The 19,138-nt window shown below is 41.3% G+C and overlaps 1 protein-coding gene across 1 annotated transcript in view; it reads left to right on the top strand.

Moving 5' to 3' along the window:
- Positions 1–607: 607 nt before the first annotated feature.
- The window catches only part of PANK1 (pantothenate kinase 1), a 42,781-nt gene continuing 24,250 nt past the window's right edge, over positions 608–19,138 (top strand). The window contains exons 1-2 of the mRNA XM_075072688.1: positions 608–951; positions 15,701–16,053. Coding sequence (XP_074928789.1) covers positions 762–951; positions 15,701–16,053 — 543 coding nt within the window. The 5' untranslated portion in view covers positions 608–761. The remainder of the gene's footprint in view (positions 952–15,700; positions 16,054–19,138) is intronic.

Raw genomic sequence — 19,138 nt, 5'->3', positions numbered from 1 at the left:
GCCATCCTATAGATGTGGATGGCTCTGCTGGACCTCACATCTCCCGAATGCAGGGTTCCCACGAGCACCAGGCCCAGGGCGGTTGCCTCAAACAGTGCTCTGCTTGGACCCGGTTTGGCGCACACCAAACTATACAACTGGCACCCATGTGCCTAAACACAACACAGTAGGCAGCCAGAGGAAACCGCATGGTGAACAGCGTCTACAAACACTGCCCCAGATAACAAGGCCAGACAAGCAGCGCACGGCAAACACGCCCGGACAGCTGAGACACCAGCGTCCAGACAGGCAACCCCGGACACGCTGCACAGTCCGAGGTGCCGCCGCAGACAGGGCCGGGCGTCATCCCCCCCGGCATATCCCCAGCCAGGCAGGCCCCCGACACCCACGCGAACGCGGGCTCTGGCTGGCGCTCCCCTGGCCCCGGCGCCGGCCCCGGCGCCGGCCCCCTCCACCCCGGGAACGCGCACGGCAACGGCAGCGGCAGCTCCGAGCCCGGAACGCTCTGTTCCCGCAGCTGGTGAGAGGCGGCTGCAGGGCACGTCCATGCAGCTGCAGCTCCCACCGCCGCCCTCGCAGCGGGCAGGACGCCTGCGCCGTGCGCTGCCTGCAGGAGGCCGGGGGCGGGGGCTCCGGCAGCGGCGCCGCATCTAGAGCAGGTTGCAGCGGGGACGGGACCAGCATGAACTGCGGGCGCTGAGGCTCCGCCACCCAGCCCGCCCGCTGCGTGGAGACAAAGGAGCGAGGCCGCCGCCGCCGCCATGGAGGAGCGGCCCCGAGCCCAGCCCATTGCAGCCGCCTCCTCCGGCTCGCTACTCAACGGGCTGCTGCACAACGGCTTGCACACGCCGCCGCTGCTGCGCCAGGAGCCGCCGGTGCCCGGCCACGGCTCCCCAGCCAAGAAATGCAGGCTGCGGAGACGGCTGGACTCGGGCAGACGGAACAGGCCGCGTAAGTGATGCACGCGCTGGGCTCAGGCTTGCGCCGCCCGCTGCCCTCCGCACACCCTGCAGTGCTGCCTCGCCAGCTGCATGCTCCACCGGCGCGGGGAGAAACGCATGTTACACAGCGGTGCCAGCCCGACTCCTGGGCGGGCACCCACGAGCCCTAGCTTCGCCGACTTCAGTTCCTTTATTGTCTGCCCCCCCTCGAGGTCCCCAGGCTTTTAGGGGAAAAGGGATCCCTTGTGACCTTCTCCTGGAGAACAAGGACTTTGCCTATAAACGAGTCCAAGTCCTCTGTATTTGTTTCACTGTTTGAGGTCAGGGATTTTGTAAGGCTAGCTACGGCGGGGAGGAATGCCCATTCTTCCCCCTTTCGCCAGCTTGGTGAGTGTGCTGAGGAGTTCTGCAGGTGACTGACAGCCCCCCAGTCATACAAATCTGTTTATTGAATACCATCTTATTTCAGCCAATAAAACTGTGTTTTTGGGACACACCTACTGATACCATGTGGGCTGGGTCAGCGATTGACCAATGAGGAGGCTGGAAGGTGGTGGGTTTGTGGATTGGTTTCTAAATTGCAGTGTCTGAAAGCTAAAATGAGAAATTTCCTAATTTACAGCTGGCATAAATGTGACCTTGTTAAAAAAAGCTTACAGTTTCGATACCTTGGGATGTAAATTTGTAGATGATATAGCCTTGGATTTTCAGTAGACACACCTTGAATCAGCTATTAATTTAGCTGTCTTTGGCATAGTTGTCTGTGGCTTAGACATTCCAATGAAGCTCATAATTGCTAAGAACCATTGTAAGTAAATGAGACGGATATCTGAATTAATGTCATTAGTAGACTTGTTAATGTTTTATTGCTGTTTTTTCATATTTCATTAGTAAAAAAAAAAAAAAAAGGAAATGCAAACCACTTTTGCATAGGAATAATTTTATATATGTTCACCTGTAAAATGAAGAATAGTTCATCCAGAAATTAAATGTTTGAGTCATCTGCTTTATTGGAAGCATTTTTATTTATACTGCTGATACAATCTGAAATTTGTATGTAAAGTGTATTCTTTGTGATTATTGCCTATTTTTTGTTGTTTGGTTTTTTTAAGGACTGGTAAATTGACTATCCACTTAACATTTCTTTTAAAGCTTCATGTCCAAATGCATTCAAAATATTTGTATTATTTATGTTTCTTCATTACTGATAACATACGCTATTTGACAGGTTTCAGAGGAGAAGCAGTGTTAGCCTGTATCAGCAAAAAGAACAGGAGTACAAGTACTCTATACTCTATTTGCTTAGTAATGGATGACTCTTAATACCTAGATTCAATTATGAAAGAAAGCTATTTAATTCCAAAACTTTATATGTAAAGCCAATTGTGGATTGACATTAGGAAACAGCTCTACTCTTCGCTGCATGCTTGCTATAGTGGTTGGAACTGAGATTTATTGACCTCATTGACTTTCTCTTTTGTATAGGGTTTTTAAGTTCAGCATATTCTGAGCAAGTAATCAGAAATAGTTAGAACCATAAGTACCCTGTGCCAAAACATAATGTAGTTTAAACTAAGTACAAATTAGTTTGTGTGTAGGTAGATATCCTGGATTTCTTCTGGATTTCATGAGATGTATTGTTTTGACAGCTGATGACTTCTTCAGTGGAAATTTTTGATGTTAAAGTTTCTTTCTCACCAAATGTGTAAAAAGACTTGTTAGAGGTAAAGCTAAACCAACACTTTCAAAGATAACCTTGTTCATTTTAATACAGACTTACTGGACTGGAGTCGTGGTTTTTTTTTTGGGTAGGTTAAAAAACCCTGGTAGCTAATAAGGTGCAACAAAAACTTCTTGTTTATATACTTGGTGGTGGTGGTGGTTCACCTCCTTGACTTGCTGAATGATAATAGCTTATAGTGAAAAGATTTAAAAACAAGAAAACCCCTTCCTCTCAAACTAACTGTAGGAACAGAACTGTTCTATTTTTAAAAATAACCTGTGTGTTGAGCTGTAACTTTCATAGGGCTACTTATTAAGAACCTTTTTTCACATATATGGTTTATTTTAACTTTAATATCTAAGTGTCACCACTCAATATCTTTTTGTTTGTTTTGTTTTTGTTTAAGTATAAACAGTATGTCTGCATTGAATAGTCATTTAATCTCTGCAGTAACTGTATACATTCTACTCTGCATTTGATAGAAGGAAGAGTTGAATGATGACAGACTAATTCTTGTTTGCAAAATGATTGTGATATCTACTTTTAAAAACTACAAGAATAATAATTAAGCCTAGAATGCATATTTGAGGTGCAATAAAACAAAACCACAGACTAGCATACTTGCTTGGTAGTTTTGATTATATATTATTAAGCTCGGTCTGCACTATTGTGTCAAAGTTTAAAAATATAATTGAGTGTTATGAAGAAACCAAAAGGATAAGATTTCTATGGAGTCACATGATCTCTTAAATAAGAGGGAATAAGGCATTTCATTCCTTCAAACCTTTTTCTGAAAACACCAGAAGCATGGTAAACAATCTAGTAGTAAAGATTATAAAATTATTGCTCTGCGGTGTCCTACTGAAGACACCATTTGATGGTGAAACAAACACCCAGTAGACTCAGTTCAGGCTCAAGGGAGTAGATGAGTTTCTTTAATAACATCTTTAATAAATTTGGGGTGTTTTTAGCTGTCTTGTAGATAAGTCTATTTACAGCTATGTATTACACTTCCAGGAGAATAGTATATTCTGGCACTTATTTTAACATGTTTCATATTGTTCACCAGAGAGCAAAGGTATAGAAAATAGTGTAGGATTGACAGGATCTGAGTAGAGCACAACAATGAACAATCTTGTTTTTCTGGTTTTGTATAATGTTTAACATTGGTGCTTGGAGATGTATGTGTGTTAAAGGGCACATTGCAAAATGCATGTGGTAACTGCACTGTCTTCTAGTATTGATCACTATTGCCAATTTTCTTTCACAACGTACAAAGCATTTCCTAGTATGCCAACAAGAAAAAGTTGTCAAACTGAAGGTATAATTGCATTCTAAAGCCACATAAGTGAAACATTTATTATGTATTGGTTGGTATGGTGTCTGCCAGAACATGACAGACAGGAATAGAGACTGGAAATACAGGATTTTGGGAGGGGAACATTTTCACTTGAAACTAAAACTGTTTGCTAGTGAGGATATGGTACCTACTTTTCTGAAGCTCTTGAATTGATTCTATCATTGTTTGGGGATCCACTCCCAGCCACTCCAAAAGGATAGTTTTATTTTAACTTGCACTGAATGATCTGTTGGTGACCTGTTGTATGAATTTCTTTTTTTTGGATCACTTGTGCATTTATCTAGCTAGCTTAGGCCCCAGCCTCACAGCTCTTTACAGAAAGGTTTCATTTACATGGAATAACCATGTTAAGTTTTTGCAACTAATTTTAAAGTATCCACTTGATGAGCCTGTTCAGATGTGCTTTGAAGTGCAGGGAATTATGACACCCAGAGAGACAAGATGATGATCATCAGGGATAGTCTTCATAGCTAACTTTCTGTGTCAATTCCCATCAAATAGTGGTGTAGTCACATAGGTCGCCTCTTGTACACCTCAGCTAGCTAAATCATGCTTCAAGGTATTACCCTGGATATACTAGGAAAAAGGTCAAATTAGGTCAAGGTTAACCAGCATATGCTAAACTTAACCACTTCTAGTCAAGACAGACCTTTTAAGGGTACTGATCAGAAACAATACCTGAAAATCAGTTGGAATCTCCTCTCCTATCGCAGAGAATGTGTGCTCCTGGCAGGCAGCATTACTTAATAGGAGAGCACCTGCAATATGCACTAGCTGTAATTTCTAAATGTTTCAAGCTGTAGCATCATATAGCATATATTGTGTTTGAGCCAACTTGTAGTTAGATTGTTTCAATCATTCACATACAAGGTACACGTGCACACAGCATAGACTTTTATAGCGCTTTTACTCCCAAATGCTTTGCTGCCTGAAAAACACAGGGCTTATTCACCCACAGTGACATGCAGGCATCTGTAGGGTGGAAAGTTGCAACTATGTTCTTTGCCAGCAATACTATATAAGTTTGTTTGTCTCCAACTGAAACTGCAGGGAGAACTTAAAGTAAGCAGGATAGAATTACTCACTGGATGTCACTCAGGACATTAGCGCTCCACCCCTTACACAAAATGCTATTGAATCTTCTAATGATCAGGACCTCTTTTCTACATCTCATCGGAAGAAAACACCTCTGGCAGCACAGTGTTCCCTAACAGCATGCTGAAGAATTGTTTCAATATTCAGAGGAAAGAGTGGTGTCAAGCAAATAAGTGTGGCTGTAAGCAAATACAAAGCAGGTGGTGCTTTGGGGCTCTGCATCCTGTGAGATGAAAAGATGCTATATCTCCTTCTGCAGAAGTAGAATCGCACATACTCATGCATTTCTGCAACAAGACTGGAAAGTTAGAGAAATCATGACCTGGCTTGATCCTCCTCACTTCCAGAAGCTTGCTCAATCACAAATACTAAGACTGGATCTCCTATTAAATCATCATCACTTCTTGCAACATCTATGTTTTCCATGGAGGTACCTTGCTCAAGAAATGACCCAGTCTGACTCTGCTTATCTTTTAAAATTACATTTTTAGGTAATCAGTCTACAGTATGTTTGAAGTAACACACACATAAATGTGAGGAGAGGTGTGTTTGTTTGGGAATAGGCGATCATACTAAACATCTGTGTGTGTTTTCCCCCCAGTAGGCAGTCAGCACTCAATAAGCACTTACCATGTTAATATCATTTTGTTTATTCTAAGATTATGTAACAGGATGGACTCACTGTAGTTCTTCAGTGCGCCCGGGACACTCTGAACTAAGCAGCATTTGAGATGCTCACTATCCACACTCAGCAGAAACAGGATGTAAGGTTGGAGTCCTGGTGACAGATAAGCAGGTAGGCTTTACTTGACACAAAGCGAAACAAATATTTCACTTTGATTCAGTAATTGTTTTAAATTTAAGCATTTATGCAGTGCTCAAGAAATAATGAGTAAAATAAGAATTATGATTGCATCTAGATTCTTAGTAAGACCCAAGGCAGATATTTTACAGGAAGCATCTGGCAGAAATGAGGAAGATGCCATCCACCTTTATTTTCTCCAATTGACGAGGAAGTAGTAGTTAGTAGTAAGCAGTAGTTAAATCTCACACAGCTACACTAGAAGTGCTCTATGCCAATGGGAGAGCGCTTTCCTGTCGGCATAATAAAACCATCTCCGCAAGAGGTAGAAACTATGTTGGTGGGACATAGCGCTGTCCATACCAGTGCTTAAGTCAGTGTAACTTACGTTGCCGGGTTATTTACAGGGTTATTTTCATCCCTGAGAGACAGAAGTTATACTAACATGAGTTGGTAGTGTGTACAAGCCCACAATTAAAGCAGTAGCTTTCCAGCCTGTCAGTCGGCCTAAGCATCTTCAACGCAAAAAGCCAACTGGGAACCAGATTATGTAACATTCACTGGATAATCACAGTTTTAAAGACCATCTCTTTTGTGGCTCATTGTTGCTGTGAGACCATTTAAGAGGTTACAGAGGTTCTGAGAGCTATGACAGAATCAACGTGGGATAAATTCTCCCAAGTGCCAGGTTTTAGCTGTATGTCTACTCTATAAAATCAGTAGGAACCTTGTGGTCCCCTGCCCAAAATTCGAGTACATGCTACTCCAGAGCCATTCTTCTATATTTGAGGTTTTTTTAACCAGATACCAACTGGATGCAAGTGTAAAAGGAGCCACTTAAGGAAGCCGTACTACCAGGGCTGGCTGTACCATTGTTGCTGCCCCAAGCAAAAAAAAAACAAACCTGCTCGGACTGCTGCCCGAACTGCCGAAGTGTGTGCAAAAAAACCCCCCAAAATCCACCTCTCGTACTGTCGTCGCCCGAACTGCCCCAAAAATGGACGGAATGCCGCCTCTTAGCATGTGCTGCCCCAGGCAGGTGCTGCTCCGCTTGTGCATGAAGGAGGCCCTGCATACTACTGTGTCAGACTCGGTGGAGAGAGTATGGCCTATGACTGATTACACCGAGGTCCATGAGTTTCCCTGCAAATCTTGGGACATTCATGATGATGGAGGCCTGCACCACCCACTTCTTTTGTGGGCTTTCAGGTCCCTCCCATGAGACAGCATGTTGAGGCAGACACTGAGGGCTTCAGGTCTTGTGGAGTTTTCTTCTTAAATTGTGGCCTTCTGTGGATTTTTCCTCATGAGCCATGATCTGGCCTCTGGATTTTGTTTTGGATTTTTAAACTTCGTGATGAAGTTGCATGTGCATTAATGCCGTATGTCCAGATTCCTGAAATGAATAGCTTGAAACTGAGACTTAAAAAACCCACACCTTTCTACTTGCTTATCAAAAATGTAACATCGTTTTATTCAGTTTTTAGTAAAGTGCAACACTTCTAGCTGGAAATAATTTGAAAAATGTGAAAAGTACCTTTTTGTGTTCTAGGTACTCTATCTAGTGAGTCTGATTGAGCTTCTATTCCTAAAGAACACATTATATTTTGAGGCTCTATTTTGTACTCTTGACAACTGCTAAACAAAATGCAAGAATGTATTTCTATATTTAACTGCATGATTTTATCATTTCATATTTCTGCATAGCAATGTTTATATAGGCTCAAGTATGTATGGATACTGGATAAGAGTTACTATATTACCCATCTTGACAGATTTCAGCGTGGTAGCCGTGTTAGTCTGTATCAGCAAAAATAACGAGGAGTCCTTGTGGCACCTTAGAGACCAACAAATTTATTTGGGCATAAGCTTGCCCAAATAAATTTGTGAGTCTCTAAGGTACCACAAGGACTCCTGGTTATATTACCCATGAGTGAACCTTTCCCCCAGATACACACCAACAGCTGGGCTATCAGATTACTTAATTATGTAATCTTTTAGATACCTTCTGTTTGCTTAGTCACATGGATTTTTATATACAGGTAACAATCAAATAAGTTCTTGACTCAGTATCTAGCATTACCGTTATACATTTAAAAACTGTGTTAATGTTCACAGGGGGGAAAACGAATTTATCTAAGTGTGCACACCAGTTCTGCACCAGATTGCTGTTCTGTTCTAATATTTTTACTCCATTCTTTTAGGTGTTTATGACTCATAGTAGGGCTTTCTATGTCAAGTCTATGCTTTTTAGGACTGCATTTCACTTTATTAATGCATCCTTTGTAACCTACTACAGTGCAGACCTGTAGCAGAGTTGTCTCCTCTCGCTCTTTTCCCAAGGAATGTATATTTGGTGATGAGATTCTTTAGGAATGGATTTCCCTCTGCTCAGCAGAGTCAATTAGCAGTTTAACTATTCTCATCATGTAGTTTTGTTTAGCTGAGGATAATCCCATTTTTGAAAGTTTAAAGAGTATAATGCTCTTACAGAGAATTCAGTGACTTCCTTATTTCTTGTATAATAAATCACACCTATCCAAAGTATTGTAGCAGTACTTATTATCAGCAAATAGATTTGTCAGCATTATTTGTAAATAATTTTTGATAACCCAGTCACTCAATTTTTAAATTCTGGAGTGCCTGTGACACACAGTTTTAAGTAATTAATCCATTCGTGTTTAGTTTAGGGACAAGTGTCAAAATATTGAAATTAAAAGTTGTGTCTACACTTGTATTTTTCTTCGTACGTCAACTTAGTGGTTGCATCAGCGGGGACATTACTATAAATTGGCGGCAGTCATTGTAAGCATTAAGTTGTGTAAACCTGCATGTGCAGAAGACACGGTAGATAAAAGGTCAGCTGTCTGTCTGCCTTAGTGCTCCTACTATTGGTACCACTGGATGTAGTGCTACTGTAAGAATTGAAGAAACATCAGATTTTTTTGTTTGTTATTAACAATACCAGTAAAAGAGCACAGTTGTGCCAAAAAAACTTAATTTGTTAGTTGCTAAATCCTTTATTCAGAATGCAGAAATGCTGATAATGATTCTTTGCTGCCCTTTTACACTGCATGTTGTTACTCATTAGTGTCACAGCTGATGGATTTTAGTGGGAGTTTTCAGACTCTGGAATTTGGTGTGTTCCCTACTGTAGTCTGTTATACAGTCACTGTGCTTCTATTTCTCCACCAGACAACCAGTGCTAGACTCTGCAAAGGAAACAGTAAAGCTGTGCTTCTGCACTATTGAAATATCAGTGGCTATGGTTTTTTTTTTTTTTTTTTTTTAAAAATCACACTTAAGTTTTTACTCTGGCCCAGAGTTGCAGGGAAACTGCTCATGTTCAAGAACAAACATTTGTTCGTTTTCTTCTACAGGTGTTAGCCTGGCCCATAGCAGAGGGAAAAGAGGAGTGAGGTACATGGAGAGAAATAAAACCAATGACCTAATAAAAGAGAGACGTAGTCCCATTTAGGCTTTTTTAAAAAGTGGGTAGGCTACGTAATTATTGCCCCCTGTATTATATAAATCCTGTCATATGTTGATGATCCTGTTGACGACCATATTTGTTCACCTCAAATAGTACAGTTTTTTTCATTCTACCTGTTAATGATTCCGTGGAATTTCCAGAAACTGACATGTTGGGACACCTCATCACATGCACAACACTAGTCATGCATGAAAACCTAGTCACTGATTTCTCTATTTACTGTTTGATTCAAAGCTCTCATGCGCGTGATGAGTGGTATCAAGTGAGTGTGTTGCCCCTGCCAATCTTCAAAGTGCTGACCTCTTCATTGGCCCCAGTGCTGATGCTACGAGCTTCCTCACCAATAACTGAGGACATGTGGCACATCAGGGCCTCCTTAGACAATTGGCTTCAGCCTTAGGTGTATAGGCTGAATTTGTGCAGGAGAAAACACATAAGCTAGTGGACATTGTTCAGTTTTTGATCTCAGGGAGCCAATGAGAGGTCATATCAAGGGAGGTACAAGTCCATGCTTGAGGGCAAAGATGTTGGATCTCATGGGCAGGAAAACGTATTGGACTGCCGCCTTACAAATGCAAATTGCAAACCAGCAGGCATTGCTATCCAAATAAAATAATGTGACCTGGGACTCTGTAGCCAAGTTTATGGACAAGTTACCCAGATCCTCTACAGAGGAGTTCAAGGCATTTGTTGTGGAATTTGGTTGCAAAGATTTATTTGTAATCGGCCCTGCATGTAGCTGATATGGCTGCCAGAGTTATGGCTTTGGTGGTCACTATGAGCATTGTAGTTGCAAAATTCAGGAGTAGCAGCAGCTAGCCAACAGTGTGTGGAAGACCTACATTTCAATGGTCAACTTCTATTCTCAGGCAAAATGGATGAGACTTTACATTCTTTTAAGGACTCTCAAGCAAATCTGTGCTCTTTGGGGATTTATACTCCAGCAACAAGGATGCATAATTTTGGCAGTTAGCAGCAGTACTGCCCTCAACCTTATTTTAGGCAGACACCTTACCAACTGAGACAAGACTACTCCAGAAAGAGGAATAAGTTTCAGAGGAGGAGATCTTTAGAGTCTAGTTTTACCCAGTCTCTCTGTCCCCCTCCACCGTCAGTCAGGCAGCCTATTTGCCTTGCATATTGAGAGCAACAGACCAGTTGTGAACATCTCAACTTCATCATCTCAGTTTAGGGACAGGTTTTTTCACTTCTGCAGTGCTTGGGAAGCAATAATGACTGACAGATGGGTCCTAAGCAGTCTGGGATTGGGGTACTCCATTCAATTTTTGTCTTCCCCTCCATCCCCTACCTTTTCAGGGACCCTTCTTATGAGTCACAGCTTCTTCAGCAGATTCAGGCCTTCATGTCTTCCCATTCTTGAATGATTGGTTATGTGACAGGGTCAGGCCAGATGGCTACAAGAGAGTGGTCGAAGGTAGATACATTAGCTCCTGGTTAAGCAGGTCCCTTTTCCCTGGGTAAGATAACAGGAACTATTCCAAAACACTCAGGAACTTTCTAGAACTAATTAAGACAGGCAGGCTAATTAGGGCACCTGTAGCCAACTGGGAAGTTACTAGAATAAATTAAGGCTAATCAGGACATCTGGTATAAAAAGCCTCTCGCTCCAGTTAGTAGTGTGTGCGTAAGGAGCTGGGAGTGAGAGGATGTGCTGCTGGAGGACTGAGGAGTACAAGCATTAACGGACATCAGGAGGAAGGTCCTGTGGTGAGGACAAAGAAAGTGTTGGGAGGAGGCCCTGGGGAAGTAGCCCAGAGAATTGTAGCTGTCGTGTAGCTGTTCCACAAGGCACTCTAGACAGCTACAGTCCACAGGTCCCTAGGCTGGAACCTGAGGTAGATGGCGGGACCGGGTTCCCCCCAAAACCTCCCAACTCCTGATCCAGCACAGGAAGATCTCTGAGGCTAGCAGAATCCACCAATAAGCGCAGGACCCACCCAGGTAGAGGAGGAACTTTATCACAGTTAGTAAGAAGCAGATCCAGGAAGTGAGTCGTTAGTCCTGTCCAATTCACAGTGGACTAAAGATGATTCTGCGCAAAGAAAAATCGACTCTAACTTAGGGCTGTTGCGTGGTTTTTTGTTTTTTTTTTAAATTAATCGTGCGATTACAAAAATTGTTTTGTTTTTGAGTACAGTTATGTAACAAAAAAATCTGTTTTGTAAGTTTCACTTTTATGATAAAGAGAATGCACTTCAATACTTCTACCAGGTGAACTGAAAAATACTATTTCTTTATCATTTTTACAAATATTTGTAATAAAATAATATAAAGTGAGCACTGTACACTTTGTATTCTGTACTGTAATTTACATCAATATATTTGAAAATGTAGAAAACGTACAAAAATATTTAATAAATTTCAATTGGTATTCTTTTGGTTAACAGTGCAATTAATCATGATTAATTTTTTCAAGTTAATCGTGTGAGTTAACTGTGATTAATTGACAGCCCTACTCTAAACCTAACCCAAAAACTCAAGTTCATTGGGGCTCTACAAATTCAAGGGCTTTTCTCCCATGTGAACAATTCCAGGCAGTTCAGTACCTGTGTCTGGACCTCCGATTGCATCCTTCCACGACAGCCTGTGAAAGCATACGATTACTAGGCCATATGGCTGTATGCATTTACATAGTATAGCGTGTGAGGTTGCATCTTCATGCCCATCAGCAATGGTTGAGGTTAGTCTGTCATCCAAGTTGCCAATCATTGGACAGTCTTATGTGAGTGCCCTCAGAAATACTGGACTCTGTGCAATGGTGGATGGAGCATTGTAAGGAATGTTGGTGGGGGGGGGGGGTCCCTTTGTCTGTCCTCCACCAATAAGAACACTAGTTACTGATCCTACTCAATACGTTGGCGGGGGGGGGGGAAGCATCAATGTTAATTAATGATTCAGGGCTTGTGGGTGGAACAGGAAGCAACTGGTCATGTCAATGTGCAGGAACTTCAGGCAATATACACCACCTTCCAGGACCATATTTAAGGAGCAGCAGTGCATGTACTCCAAAATAGCACTACAGCAATGTGTTATGTGAACAACAGGGAGGAGCCCGGTACAGCCAGCTTGGTCATAAAGCAATGAAAATTTGGCACTTTAACATAGTGTGGTGAGGTCCATTTTCTGAGAATGGGGTGGCATCCCTTCTTTGATCGACTTATTTGTGACAAAAGACAACAGAAAGTGTTATCAGTTCTGTTCTTGAGCAGAAATCAGCCTGGAGTCTCTTTCCGACATTGGGAAGAGAGCCTGATGTATGCCTTCCCTCATATCTCTCCCCATATTCAAGGAGGAGCAGCAATGCTTGGAAGTGCTTCAGGAAATTCTGCTTAGTTGTAGAAAACCAGCTACAAGACCCATCTGTTTGTCTACTTGAAAATGATTTTTGATTTGGGCAACATCCGAGCAAATTCAGCCCACGTGAACTTGGATTCAGGACATTTTGAACTATTTGTTGCATTTGAAATCTTTGGTCTTTGCTCTTAGGTCCCTGAAGGTTCATTTGGCTGCAATCTCATCTTTACATCATCCTATCCAAAGAGAGTCTATATTCTAAAACTCCCTATAATGATTTTCAAAGGTATTATTCACCTTTCTCCTCCAGTGAAGGAAATGGTCCTCTTGTGAGGCCTTAATATGGTGCTGGCATTTGCTTTTTGATCCAATAGCAACATGCTCATAGGCTGTCTGCTGAGAGAGGAGCGCCATTCTCGTGGCTATAACATCTGCAAGAAGAGTTAGTGAGATATAAGCCTTAATGGCAGATCCTCCATATGCTCAGTTCTTCAAGAAAAAGGTAGCGTTAAGATCACATCCAAAATTTTAGTTCCAAGTGGTGTCTGTTTCACCTTAATGAAGTTATTTTCTTACCTCACAGTTAGGGTCCTACCAAATTCACAGTCCATTTTGATCAATTTCACAGTCATAGGATTTTAAAAATCGTAAATTTCATGATTGCAGCTATTTAAATCTGAAATTTCACAGTTTTGTAATTGTAGGGATCCTGACCCAAAAAGGAGTTGGTGGTGGGGGAGGGAGCATTGCAAGCTTATTGTAGGGGGTGTTGTGGTACTGTTACCCTTACTTCTGAACTGCTGCTGGCGGCGGCACTGCCTTCAGAGTAGGGCAGTTGGAGAGTGGCGGCCGCTGGCCGGGATCCCAGCTCTGAAGGCAGAGGTGCCGTCAGCAGCGGCACAGAAGGATGGCATGGTATGGTATTGCCACCCTTACTTCTGTGCTGCTGCCGTCAGAGCTGGGCGCCTGGCCAACAGCCACCATTCTCCGGACGCCCAGCTCTGAAGGCAGCACAGGAGTAAGAGTGGCAATATTGCAACCCCCCCTAAAATAACCTTGTGACCCCCCCCTCCCCCCCCCGCCGCGCAACTCCCTTTGGGGACAGAATCCCCCATTTGAGAAATGCTGGTCACCCGCCATGAAATCCCTATAGCAGTGGTTCCCAAACTTCAACAACCTGTGAACCTCTTTCACTAAAATGTCAAGTCTCGCGAACTCCCTCCTAAAAATGACTATTTTCAGGGATTTTCTCCTTTACCTGAGTATAAGTTATAAAAGCAGTGATCTTGGAAATATAAAAGTTGTTTTTATGACATGCTTATTACACACTATTATTATTTATCATTTCAGTATTATTATTACGGTATGAAAAGAGCAACACTCTTCCAGAATCTTTCTTTCCTACCTTTGTATCACTTCGAATAAGCCTGTTATAAAACAAGGCTCCTGTTTTTCATCAAGGAGTATCAGATGTGAAACAGCATGAAGGTATTTAAGAAGACAATTCAGAGTTCCTCCTACACAAGCATTCAGGTCTTGATTAGTCCAGGAAAAGAACACACATTACAACAAAGCTTAAACTTGTTCTTCATAATCATTTTAAAAACAATACTAGCTGCCTGTTTAATTTTAAAGCAGAAAATATCCACCTCCCTTTCCATTTCTTATAAGAGTCTTGAAGTTTAAATCTCCTCAGTGTAGTAGATATGCTTACTTTGATCTGCTTAGCTCTTGGAAGTCAAGGGGCTCCAGGCTGCTGGCCCCGTGCTGTCTGGGATCCCTAGAGACGACTCTGTTCACCGTTAGGGAACTTTTTCCTGAGAACTCCCTGTAACATTTCATGAACCCCAGTTTGGGAACCACTGCCCTATAGTATAGGGTAAAAGCACGCACAAGACCCGTTTTCACAGGGGGAGACCCAATTTCACGGTCCGTGACGTGTTTTTCATGGCCATAGATTTGGTAGGGCCCTACTTACAGGTGAGAGTACTTTCTCATCCACAAATAGGCTGCTCTGCCAAATTGGCTGCCTGCTGTATGTAAGGCTTAATGTTTTTCCACTGTTGATAAAACGAAACCTTTGTTACACTTGGCCCATGGTGGAGGTGACGGGAAGATGTGCAGCAGTCTGAATAGTAGTATTTTCAGTGCATACAGATCATGAGGAACAAATAGTACACAGAATCTATGGCCAGAAACTGAGGTTTGGTTTGAGGGATGGGCTCATGAGCTTTTAAGCACTAAAGTAAAGTCTCACTAATTCTTTTACTTTCTGATGATGTCTCGAGATCTTGGAGTTAAAACTACAGTGCTGGTGTTTTCTTCCTTTCTTTTGTCAAGATGAAAATGTGCCATGCCAATATGGCTACTTAGAAAATTTGGAGCAGCTGGCCAGTCTTGGAATCTTAGCTTCAGCACTTCTGTCGATGTCAAAGATGGGAAGGCAGACACTATTTCTGGAGAGCTTGTTTCCCAAATAAAGAGCAGAGTAGGACAAGGGGGAGAGGAAAAGGAATATAGCTGTTATGCACTGCCAGTCTCTCAACTTCACTCTCCTATTCCTTTTTCATTTCCCCCCAATCCATTTTAATTCATAATGCTAGGATTCAAAGTAGATGAAATTCAGTAAGTATCCTATTTGAAGATGTGGTGGTCTCTAGTGCCAAGTAAGATAGATGATTTCAGTAATATATTCATAACATCTGATTATATTTCTCTGAAGAAAAATATGTTTGGGGAACTGCCTAGAGACTCGTTTTTCAGTTTCTCTGAAATTTTGTTTTAACTCTGAAGTTTCATGAATGAGCTCTGATCATGTCCAATAGGTGCAGCAAGTGTCCAGCAGTCCTTAGGCTCAGGCTCTGATCTTGTAAACTTTGCTAACTTGAATTTCAGTTCTGTAGATACTCTAAATGATATGATAAACTAAGATATTTATAGCACCTCTTTCTTTTTTTCCCCCCTTTCCTAGCATTTCCATGGTTCGGAATGGATATTGGTGGAACATTGGTTAAACTGGTCTACTTTGAACCAAAAGACATTACAGCGGAAGAGGAACAGGAGGAGGTAGAAAACCTGAAAAGCATTAGGAAATACTTGACTTCCAATACAGCCTATGGTAAAACTGGCATTCGCGATGTCCATCTTGAACTGAAAAACTTGACTATGTGTGGACGCAAAGGGAATTTGCACTTCATCCGCTTTCCAACTTGTGCCATGCATAGGTTCATACAGATGGGTAGTGAAAAGAACTTCTCCAGCCTGCACACTACCCTTTGTGCCACGGGAGGCGGGGCTTACAAGTTTGAAGAGGACTTCAGAACGGTATGTGGGAAATGCACATAATCTCACTAAGGAGCATCTATCTGTGAGTCTTTCTCCAAAACCAAATACAAGAGAATCTTTCTATTAACTAAAGTTTTCAATAAAATTTACCTCTTTGTCACTCCTAGATGGTCATTTTTTTAACTTAAAGAATTGCTAATTGGGAAGAACTATTTAGAATAATACTTCCTTAGGGTGAGAGACTTGGTGGATTGATTTTAAATAAGCAAGCAGACTTTGATTTAAATAATCGATGATAATCCTGTTTTTCATTTGTGCTTTTTAGTTATTTTAGTTATTAAAGAGAGCTTGATTCTCGTAGGTTGGTAATCATTAAAACATGTCATCAGTTTGCAACTATGTATAGCCTTTAACACTGAATTTGGTATTTTTTTGCTAACCAGGGGGATTTATTTAAGCAAATACATTTTCTTATTTACTAGATGATGATTAATCTTTTTACTTGTGATTTGTTTCAAGGTCAGTTTGGATAGAAATTTTAATTCAATTAAAAATGCACCTGAAAGCATTTTAAAATTATTATTTAATGAGTTAAATAAGGCTACTGTAGATCTGCTAGATACATAAGAAAATTTATCAAAACCATGTTTTGCATTTAAAACCATGTGATCTATTACACAAAGGAAATATCTGTTGTTAATGAATTGAACTAATTCTTTCTGGTCACCATATCCTTCAGGAGTTTAGAATTAGACCTCATCATCACACCTAGTTTTCATTCTTAGATTGGCAGAGGAAAACAAGCTTTCCTCCTTTTTTCAAATCCTAGTCAGCTTCTTAACTTTTGAATGAACTATAGTCATTGCTTTTGAAGTAGCTGAATAAACTTAAATGAATAAAATAGTCTCTCTCTATCTGAAAAAGGCTGCCAAAAGCTGTTAGAACTGCAATAGACGCTAGTTTCAGGTCATTAGTCAGTGCAAACAAATACTGCTTAATTAAAAAAAAAAATATTTAAATGATTTTAATAGATTATAGTAAATTTAGGCCTTTACAAATATCATAATTTCAAATTAAATTTTAAAAGTTTATTTTTAAAAGCTGATTTTTTTTTTTTAAATCATTGATTTTTTTTGTCCAACCTGATGAGAAAAGTGGGAGGAGCTATTTCTGTCCTACTCTACCCTTTTGCAATCTCTCGATGATGGATCCATTTGTTTTGATCTCCAGTGAACTGTACTGAGAGTCTGGTCATGGTCGTCACATGCAGCTCATGATATTAATATGTCTCAAATTTCTAAAACTTACAGGTGCTCATCTTGTGTTTTGGGCACCTATCCCATACACTAAAATTAATTAAGCAAAGGACTTCCCATAAATATGTTAATCTTGGCCCACTCTCTTCTCATCAGCCTTTCACAAGAGAAGAAGGAGGGAAAAAAAGATGCCTTTTGCAGCCTGCAGGGAAAGCTAAAAAACGGGGCTCTGACAGCTTGAGTAGATGGGGGAAGTGAGTTTCAAAACAGAAGACCCATCCCCTAGAGAAGGCCCTGCCAGCAGCTTTCTGTCATTTGTATTGAGGGAGCTCCAGTGCCCCTGCTGATCTCAGCTGCAACCTCCTGTCACAGGGGAAGAGCAATTAGGTCCTAAACCAATGAGAGCTTGATAAGTTAGGCCAGGTCTACACGACGTGCGAAAATCGATTTTAGATACGCAATTTCAGCTACGAGAATAGCGTAGCTGAAATCGATTATCTAAAATTGATTTACTCACCCGTCTTCACTGCGCTGGATCGATGTGCGCGGCTCGCCATGTCGATTCCGGAACTCCGTTGGTTTTGGTGGAGTTCCGGAATCGATGTAAGCACGCTCAGGGATCGATATATCGCGTCTAGATGAGACGCGATATATCGATCCTCGAGCAATCGTTTGTAACGCGCTGATATGGCGCGTCGTATAGACGTGGCCTTAGAATCAACACTTTGAATTCCACGCAGAAGCTTGTTAGAAGCCATGGCATCCCCCAGAACACAGGTCTGAAGTACTGCCAATGTGTAACATCACTTAGTGCAGAATGCTGCAGTCTGCTTATTCAGCTGCTGAATCATCCTGAGTTGTATCCATCTGTACAGTACATTGTGGCAATGTATTTTGAGCCTGATAACAGTGGCAAGGTCTACATCAGAGAAAAAAGATTGCACAGTGCTTATTTTGTCATGGACCACAGTTTAAGAATCTGTGTCCTGAAGCATTGAAATGTCATTCTCTGAGTTTCTTGCACACCTGATACATTTACACACACACTATAATGAGTTGTAATGTATAACCTAACTATGGGGATGTATATAGCAAAAATTTAGATGCATCCTTTCATAGAAACAGTGTTTAATCTGTTTGCATGCATGTAAATCCATGGAGCTATGTATATTGGTAAAATGCTTTATTTAACTTCTGTAGCCTAGTTTTGTATTTTTTTCCCCTTGTAACATTCATTTTTGTATTTCATAACACTATTTCTAAATATCCATGAATTGTACTGTCTAGTTTCCTTCAGGATTGCATAGCCGTAGCAGGAAAGTGTCTGGCCTATTATTGCAAAATAACACTTTCATATCCAAGCAGAAATGTAACTTTTAGTATTGCTGCTGCTTTCTTTTATTCCCCAAAGAATCACCACTATTTGCCTATTCGAGAATCGGGTTCCAAATCTCCCTTCTAGCTTTAAATATTTTCCACAGATTTGATCTCAAATACCCTTATTCCTTCCTATTCTCTCCATTTTTCAAATATTAACTTTTCAATTCCCCATTTCATATCTCTCCACAGTGATTGGTCCTGCTGTTCAGCCTACTCCATCATCACTTGGAATAATGGTTGCTACAGTCATAAAACAAAACAGGAAGCTGGTGAAGATTTCTTAGAAAGGGATGATATGTTCTTAATTTCAGGTATAGGTGAAATGGTGACTGGATACATATTACTATTATACAGATACAACATTACTACCCCATCCAATCCAGATGTAGATGTTGTGATGGGGCAAGGTCAGATGGCTACAGTAAAGTACTGAGAAACACGTATTTTAGCCCCAGGCTAAACAAATCCCTAGTACCCTGGTAACCAAA

Source organism: Chelonoidis abingdonii, chromosome 15, assembly GCF_003597395.2.
Source record: "Chelonoidis abingdonii isolate Lonesome George chromosome 15, CheloAbing_2.0, whole genome shotgun sequence".
Lineage (NCBI taxonomy): Eukaryota > Metazoa > Chordata > Testudines > Testudinidae > Chelonoidis > Chelonoidis abingdonii.
Note: the sequence above shows the minus strand (reverse complement) of the source record. Positions and strands in the feature narration are given on the sequence as shown.